The following is a 7,910-nucleotide window of genomic DNA, read 5'->3' on the forward strand; positions in this document are numbered from 1 at the left end:
GTTAAGAAGCTACTTCACTCCTACTGATACAATTTCTTTCTGCCTATTTTTTATTTTACTCCCTCATTCCTACTCGTCCTTATGATTATATACAACCACACATCCTTAAAGTTACCACTGAAAACTTGCATACACTCTACTATGCCATTATTTTGCCCATTGCACACAACATTCCAGCCCATTGATCTGCCTGTGTTAAAGGGGTTGTTCACCTTTGAGTTAACCTTTAGTATGATGTAGAGAGTAATATTCTGAGACAATTAGCATCATTTTCATTTTTTTTATTATGTGTGGTTTTTGCATTATATCGCTGTTTATTCAGCAACTCTCCAGTATTGCAATTTCAATCCAAATTGCCCTAGACATTATTTGAATAAGAGACTAGAATATCAATAAGAGAGGCCTAAATTGAAAAATGATTAACAAAAATGAACAATAACGATAAATTTGTAGCTTTACAGAACGTTTGTTTTTAGATGGGGTCAGTGACCCCCAATTGAAAGCTGGAAGGTGTCGGAAGACAAAAGCAAATGAACTATAAAAAATAAATAATATAGATGAAATGAACAGTCTCTTAGAATTGGCCATTCTAATCCATACTAAAATGTATCTTAAAAGTAAACCACCACTTTAAGCAGTGCTCTATCCAAGAGAGGTGGTGTGAAGGCACGTAGGTACTCCCTCTATTGCCCCCTTCCCATCTGCAAAATTGTAAGTCAATTAGACAAGCGAGTTCAGGAGCAGCATGAGGAGCAGGCTGGAAAGGGGCCCTGGCCTCCCCAGGGTGCAAGTTATTCTTGAGTGAGCACTAAGGGGCATGTCCTTTTATACACCACCCTTTATTTTACTTTTATCGGTTGTGCAGAGGGATAAAAATCCCCATAGCAGACACCTCAATAATTTATAAATAAATGCCTTTATATAAATGTTCTTCCTATTAACATATAACCAACATGTTGTTAACAGAGATGAATAAATTGCTGTGCGTTCAAAAGCCTTCAAACCTGCATGAATATGTAATTCTGTTTTGGTGCCATGCAACAGCATTCAGAAAAAACAAGGCATCTCCCAAAAAACACAAAAAACAAATATTCTTATAAATTCTTCTCTGGAGAAGAAGAGAATGAAATTGGTATGTCAGCAGCTCTTTACCTTGGCATTTTCTTTGTTAGTTCCATTCTTTTGCCTTTGTGCATTATCCCTCTTTGTTGGATCCTTTCGATCTGAGATGACTTTGCAGCCTTTCTGATGGACTGGAAGCCGATCACTTGCAAAAGATCGACCGCAGTTTGAACATTTCAGCAACTGATCCTTAAAGCTTTGCCAGGCTGCCTCATTTTGTTCTTCTCGGCTGGTAGATTTAGATGGGTCAAGCTGAGGTTTCTGAGGAACAGGTCTGCGCTGTCCTTTCGGTAACCTATCATTTTCTATTTTCCATTTTTCAAGACATTTTGGCTCATGGATAGGAAGAGATTTAGTGCCAAACTCTCTTCCACATATGTAACAAATTAAGGTTTTGGGCTTTGTTAGGCTAGCTAATTCCTTGGTATTAGAAAACTTGCTTTCTGTTTTTATAGTTGTGCTGGATTTTTTGTCATCTGTGCTCTTGAAGGTACCTAGGGTTTTTCCATTTGGTTTGCAACCTCTTTGGTGTACAATAAGTCGGTCGGGAAGAAATGTGCGGCCGCAGTTCCCACATGGTAGAAGCTGAGCTTGGGAACTTTTCCACGCTGCCTCGTTTTCAGTGATGTCTGAACCATCGGCACTAATCTGAGGTTTCACCGGGGCTGCTCTTCTCAAATGCTTTGGTAGACTGTCGTTTTCTATGTGCCATTTCTCTAGGCATTTTGGTTCATGTATAGAAATTGATTTGGACCCAAATTCCCTACCACAAATGTAGCACACTTTAAATCCCCGTCTTCTTCCTGGAATTACAGGTCTGTTAAACTGATTCTGTGACATTTGCTACTCTTTTTGATAATATTGCTGTTTCAGGTTTGGTTAATGTGGAATCACTATTGACGTCAGTTGCTTTAGTGGTCCCAAGTGTTTGTTTACTGTTAAACACCGAGTCACATACAGTCTGATTTTAGTTCAGATGGAGTACTTCTGTGGCTAAATTGATTGTTTATAGAGTTGCCTTTTCATGAGTCTTTTTTCATTGTCAGCTATACCTCATCCATTTGTCCAGTACTTTATACAGGTATGTATTGCCTGAAATATACAATAGTCACAGTCAAAATAAAACAGTGTTTTGCAGATGAAATACCCTTCTTTATAGCTATAAAAGCTGCAGGCAAAGCTAATGTCTTGAACAGAAAGGCAATAACTCTAACACGGTTCTTAAGGGCTTATCACATATTTTGTCAAATAACTGTCTGGAAGACGAAAATTCCTTTAACCTGACTGAGTCCCTCATGTGATAGACATTTCAAAATCATATACTTTGTTTTTATAAAGTCCCAATTTTGGAATTTTAGGTAAAAAGAAATCTATTGTTGCACAATGTGAAGACTTGCATTTAAGAAATGACCACAGAAATTCTAAAGATAACAGGGTCAGTCAAATTGCAATATAAATCTTTGTAAACAATTTCCTTTAATAGAAAGATTAATTATTTTACAAGAATGTCACCCAAAAAAAGCGCAGATGCCATTACATGCAGTCCTATGACATTGGCTGGAAGGGGCAGAATACACATCCCGACCTCTGTTTGCTTACAATTGTGTAACACGGGGGATGAAAGAAAACCGTTTGCAATTTTGGATTTTTTTTAATGTTCCGCCTGCAGTTTCTGTTTACCAGCTCCGATTTCATTGGTGGTTTGTAAACATCTTTTCTAACTGTTCCGTAGATGTCAGAATCCATGACTTTTATACAGTACGGGCAGGATGGAGCTCATGTTTGTGTTTGGCAAGACCAGTGAAAGGCTGTATTCTCTGCGAGTATACTCATAAACAGCAGCTGGCCTCCTTTGTCAGCCAAGAATTCCAATTCTTCACTATACAAGTTCCCTCTTCATCACAGATCTACTATTGATTAGGGGTAATTTATGAATGCAGCCACGATTGTGCTCACATAAAAATGGTGCAAATGGGGCACACATTAATACAAAGGCACTTGTATTCAAAGACGCATCTCGCACTGATGTACAGTTGCGTTTGGCACCGGTTCATAGATCCTGCCGTGCACCTAGGGTTGCCACTTTTCAGCAGCTTGTACTAAGGGACGAGAGTGTGGGTGGTTACGGTCAGGAGATTGGGCATTGACGCCATGGGGTGGAACTGGTGATGCCAGGGGCGGAACCATAACATCATGGGGCGGACTATGATGGTGCAATTGGCAATTGACAGATTGCCATGTCATTCATGGGGAGTCCTGTCTGGGTTTCCTTATTTGCAAAACTAGGCAGGCAGTATTTACCTGGGCAGCCTCTCCAAAAACCAGACTGTCCGGGTCAAAATCGGACAGGTGGCAACCCTACAGTAAGTGCACCTACTGCTGGAGGGAAACCCTGGAGGTACTTCCACCTTCAAACTGGCACTAATTCCAATGTTCCCTCAGCTGACTGGCACCCAGTTAATCACCCAAATGTTGTTATAACACCGAATGTCAGAAATAATGCGATCCCTACTCAATATGCACACATGGGGCTGCATTTCTTTTAAAGCATTGTGCACAACTTGACTGGGGAACTGTTTGAAAAAAACGCTGTGTTCTGGGTAAAAAACATGACAAATTGTGTTCAAAATTGCAGTTTGCACAATGTACTTATGGTCACGAATGAGCACTATTGCATTATATTAAACTTTAACAAAAATAATTGGCCCTTTTGTCTTGTTATTGCGTTAATATTTTTTTACAGTTTATGTTGTGGTTTATACTTTTGTTAAAGTGTCTGATGTGTCAGTCTGTCTTTCTGTCCATCTGCCTATCTGTCCCTGTTTTTTAAGGAGGGACGTTTGCTTTGTTACACAGGGACCAGCACTCCTGTGCTCAGGGCCACCATCATGGGGGCACAGGAAGTACTACCATATCAAGGCTAAAGTGGTCCCGGCTGTGCTGCACTTTTCGAAATAGGCGGGCCCCCCTTGACACCGCCGAAGCTGTGCCTAAGCCGAACTGCCGAAAATCTGAAGTGCTGAAGATCTAAAGTCCTGAAGATCCAAAGTCCTGAAGATCCGAAGTCCTGAAGAGCCAAAGTCCTGAAGATCCGAAATCCTGAAGATCCAGAGTCCTGAAGAGCCGAAGTCCTGAAGAGCAGAAGTCTGGAAGATCAGAAGTCCTGAGGATCCGAAGTCCTGAAGAGCCAAAGTCCTGAAAAGCTGAAGTCTGGAAGATCAGAAGTCCTGAAGATCCGAAGTCCTGAAGATCCGAAGTCCTGAAGATCCGATGTCCTGAAGATCCGAAGTCCTGAAGATCCGAAGTCCTGAAGAGCCGAAGTCCTGAAGAGCCGAAGTCCTGAAGAGTCCCGAAGCTGCAAAAAGACCCAAAGCCACAAAAGGAGCCGAAGTTGAAGTCCTGAAGCCGCGAAAAGACACAAAGCCACCAAAGGAGACAAAGTTAAAGTCCTGAAGCCACGAGTTCAATTCTACTGAACACCAATGTGTTTTTATTTAAATTTTATTAATCCATGTGAACACGAGATTTGCCGCCATCATTCAACATTGCTTCTGGCGGAAGTCACTCTAAGAAAAAACATGTATGTCATTTTTTACACCTGGCGATGTGTGGTGTATTTTCCCCCTGTTTTTAACACTGCATAATAAATTTGCAGTTACTGCTTTCAGTAACAATTACATTTACAACTACCAGCTGTGGAATATGTGTCCATGTAATTAACTTCTTAGCCCATTAATTAATTAATTAGTAAGGACTAATTTGTGATAACTACATGGCTTGGGGTTTTTATTTTGCAGGTAATCATATTACTGTATCAAGCTCAGAGAACATGGGTAGTTTTGGCAGGGGTCCTGCATAAAGTGGCTTTTTTTTTTTTTAACCAACCTATATTAAACTTACCTTACCTATTGAAACAGCGGTTGGTGCCTGGGATTTATTTGAAAATACTAAATTTACACGTTCCTCCTTTTAATCACAGCAAACAAGCACTTACACAATTCTGAGTTTACTATTGGCGCAAAAATTTACTTTGCCAGTGAACCAAGTTTAATACTGCAGACATTAAGAGGATCTTTTAAATTAAAATATGTATGTTTTACTGTTCCTTTAACATTAACAACAAGTAAAATAAATCCTTTTTACTCTGATCCAAATCTATTTTATCTTGATGGACTGTGGGCGGGCTTGGCTAGACAGTAGCTCTTTTTTCTGCATTACGCTTGCTACTTCCAATTGAGACCTTATGAAGGCTGTATACTTCACCAAGTGGCAGAATGTTGAATCAAGTAATAACTATGAACATTTATAAACTATGTTTTGGGACACATTGTATAAATTAAGAAAAATTATCAGCGGATCCCTGCACTCCAGGTGCCCCATTTAATAGATTCTGAGTGCACAGATGCTGCAAAGGTATACTTACTTTGGACTTTTATGGTGAGCTACCAAACTCAGGGCCAACTTGGAGAAATCTTTAGTATTTATCAAGGGTCGAATTGAAAATTTTAAAAAAAAATGTAATTTTTAAATTCGCATTTCAAGGTTTTTTTAGTGTAATTCGACTAGGGAATAGTCCAAATTTGATTCGGGTTTAAAAAAAATTAAAAATTTATCATGTAATGTCCCTTTAAGAATCTGAATTCAACTATTCACCATCTAAAACCTGCCAAATTGGCGTTTTAGCCTATAAGGGACCTCCTACAATCAATTTGGAGTTGTTTAGTGGACTTTTGGGAAAAAAAAAACTCGAATCAAAATTGAATTTGATTTGAGGTTGATCCTAATTACCAAAATTATTTTAATACATTTTAATACATTTTGATTGTTTTTTTTTTTTCAAATTATGAGTTTATGGGAGTTTTTATAAACTCCCATAAACTCTAAATTCGACCCTTGATCACCATCTAAAACCTGCCAAATTGGCGTTTTAGCCTATAAGGGACCTCCTACAATCAATCTGGAGTTGTTTAGTGGACTTTTGGAAAAAAAAAAATTCTAATTTATTTTTGGTGAAAAAACTCGAATCAAAATTGAATTTGATTTGAGGTTGATCCTAATTACCCAAATTATTTTAATACATTTTAATAAATTTTGATTGGTTTTTTTTTTTTTCAAATTTTGAGTTCATGGGAGTTTTTATAAGCTCCCATAAACTCTAAATTCGACCCTTGATAAGTATGCCCCTTAGTATCTGCAAGTGTAAGCAAGCACACAGAGTATTTACCAGTTGCTATTGACATAAATGAATCCTAAGTAAAAAGTGGTGCAGATCTTCCACCCAAGGACAGCCGTGTGAAGGATCCAGTGCATGTCACAATTAGCTGTATTTGCTCCCTTTGTATAGTTTAATAGTTTGTATTTGTATGAGTCTGTGTGTGTCTGTGCTGTCATGTTTACAATAGAACCTGACCTGACTGTATATTACAAACAAACATATCATCAATATACATATGGGTTTATTCCAGAGGCAACAAACCTAAAGACAGTTTATTCATATAAAATAAAAGAACTTGTTTAAAGTATATACGTGAGCTGCCTATTTTACCTACCGTAACATTAGAGGATATGTGCCTGGCGGTGGGAAGGAGGTTGCAGTATCAGGTATAGGTGGTGTAGCTCTACATTTAACAGCAGAGGAATGCGAGAGCTGCCAGGTTGCTACCGTTACTATAATGCAGCTGCTATCTCTTTGTCACTTAGCAACGCACCAACAAACCTGATGAAATTCAGCAAACACAAGGCACATTGACTGAAACTATTTACAGAATACTCTGGGTGTGGCGTTTGCAGTAATGGGTGTCTGAATTCATCGGAGCATTTATTTAAGCAAGTTTTATGTGACCCTGCCAAAGCTTACAGGTTATCAGCAGCACTTTGCATTATTTAAAAACAAACAACAAAAATCTTTATATCTGCAAACCATTTGGAAGCTATGACAATGGGGAAATTGAAACAGTTTGCAAATGGATTTGGTATTTTTTTGCACATTACTTTTGTTTCAGTGCTGTCCAGTAGCTACTGGGGCTCATTTACATTAACAGGAAAAAAGACTATAAATTGTCTTTCCAAACTGCAGAGTTGTTCTCCTAAGAATCCCATCATAATTGCGCCTGACAAATGAAACTAACAATTAGTGATTGGCGAATAAATTAGACAGGCGTGAATTTGCACCGAATTTCCGCATTTCGCCGCCAGCCACGAAACTGCGGCAAAAATTTGCAGGTATAATAAATCTGCCACATCAAAAAAACTTTGCCCTGTGTCAGAATAGTCTTGCGCATAAAAATTGCCGCACATCAAAATTATTCGGACATCCATTGACTTTAATGCATTTAGACAAAATAGTCTAAATTGATGCGCATCTAAATTATTTTGACACCCATTGACTTCAATGTGTTTTGCACATTTTTCACTGTTTCACGAATTTTGCAGTAAATTTGTGAATTTTTCGGCAAAGTGAAAGGGACAAATACGCCCATCACTACTAACAATGCAGGGGCAAACTTATGTGCAGGATAATAAATAGTATGCGAGTTGCACCTGTGACAAAATGTCATATAGGTAAGGCATGAGTATGTATGTATTCCTTTACTTACAGCCTGGTTCATGGTAGGTGTTGCCTTGAACTCTGAGCTTCATTAACATTAATAGACGCAATTCACTCATTAGCTTCAAAGTGCTGATTTATCTGGTTTTTTTTTCTTTAGCTAGAACTCGCCACACACAAATTAGAACCGAAAACTTAAAAAACTTCAATTCTGAAGGCTGCAGAGTTCCTACGCAAAATT

The 7,910-nt window shown here is 38.5% G+C and overlaps 1 protein-coding gene across 1 annotated transcript; it reads right to left on the reverse strand.

Moving 5' to 3' along the window:
- Window positions 1–155: 155 nt before the first annotated feature.
- On the reverse strand, window positions 156–6,784 carry LOC108717336 (zinc finger protein 474-like). The gene is made up of 2 exons (XM_018264228.2): window positions 6,672–6,784; window positions 156–2,214 (listed from the first exon to the last, which is right to left on the reverse strand). Exon 2 carries the CDS (start codon window positions 1,960–1,962, stop codon window positions 1,138–1,140), a length of 825 nt encoding a protein of 274 aa, XP_018119717.1. The 5' UTR covers window positions 1,963–2,214; window positions 6,672–6,784; the 3' UTR covers window positions 156–1,137.
- Between the last annotated feature and the right edge of the window lie 1,126 nt (window positions 6,785–7,910).

Source organism: Xenopus laevis, chromosome 1L (genome assembly GCF_017654675.1).
Source record: "Xenopus laevis strain J_2021 chromosome 1L, Xenopus_laevis_v10.1, whole genome shotgun sequence".
NCBI lineage: Eukaryota > Metazoa > Chordata > Amphibia > Anura > Pipidae > Xenopus > Xenopus laevis.

What these genes read in the sequence shown, in the direction of transcription:
- LOC108717336 (XM_018264228.2), bottom strand. Translation starts at nt 1,962, where the DNA reads ATGTCACAGAATCAGTTTAACAGACCTGTAATTCCAGGAAGAAGACGG.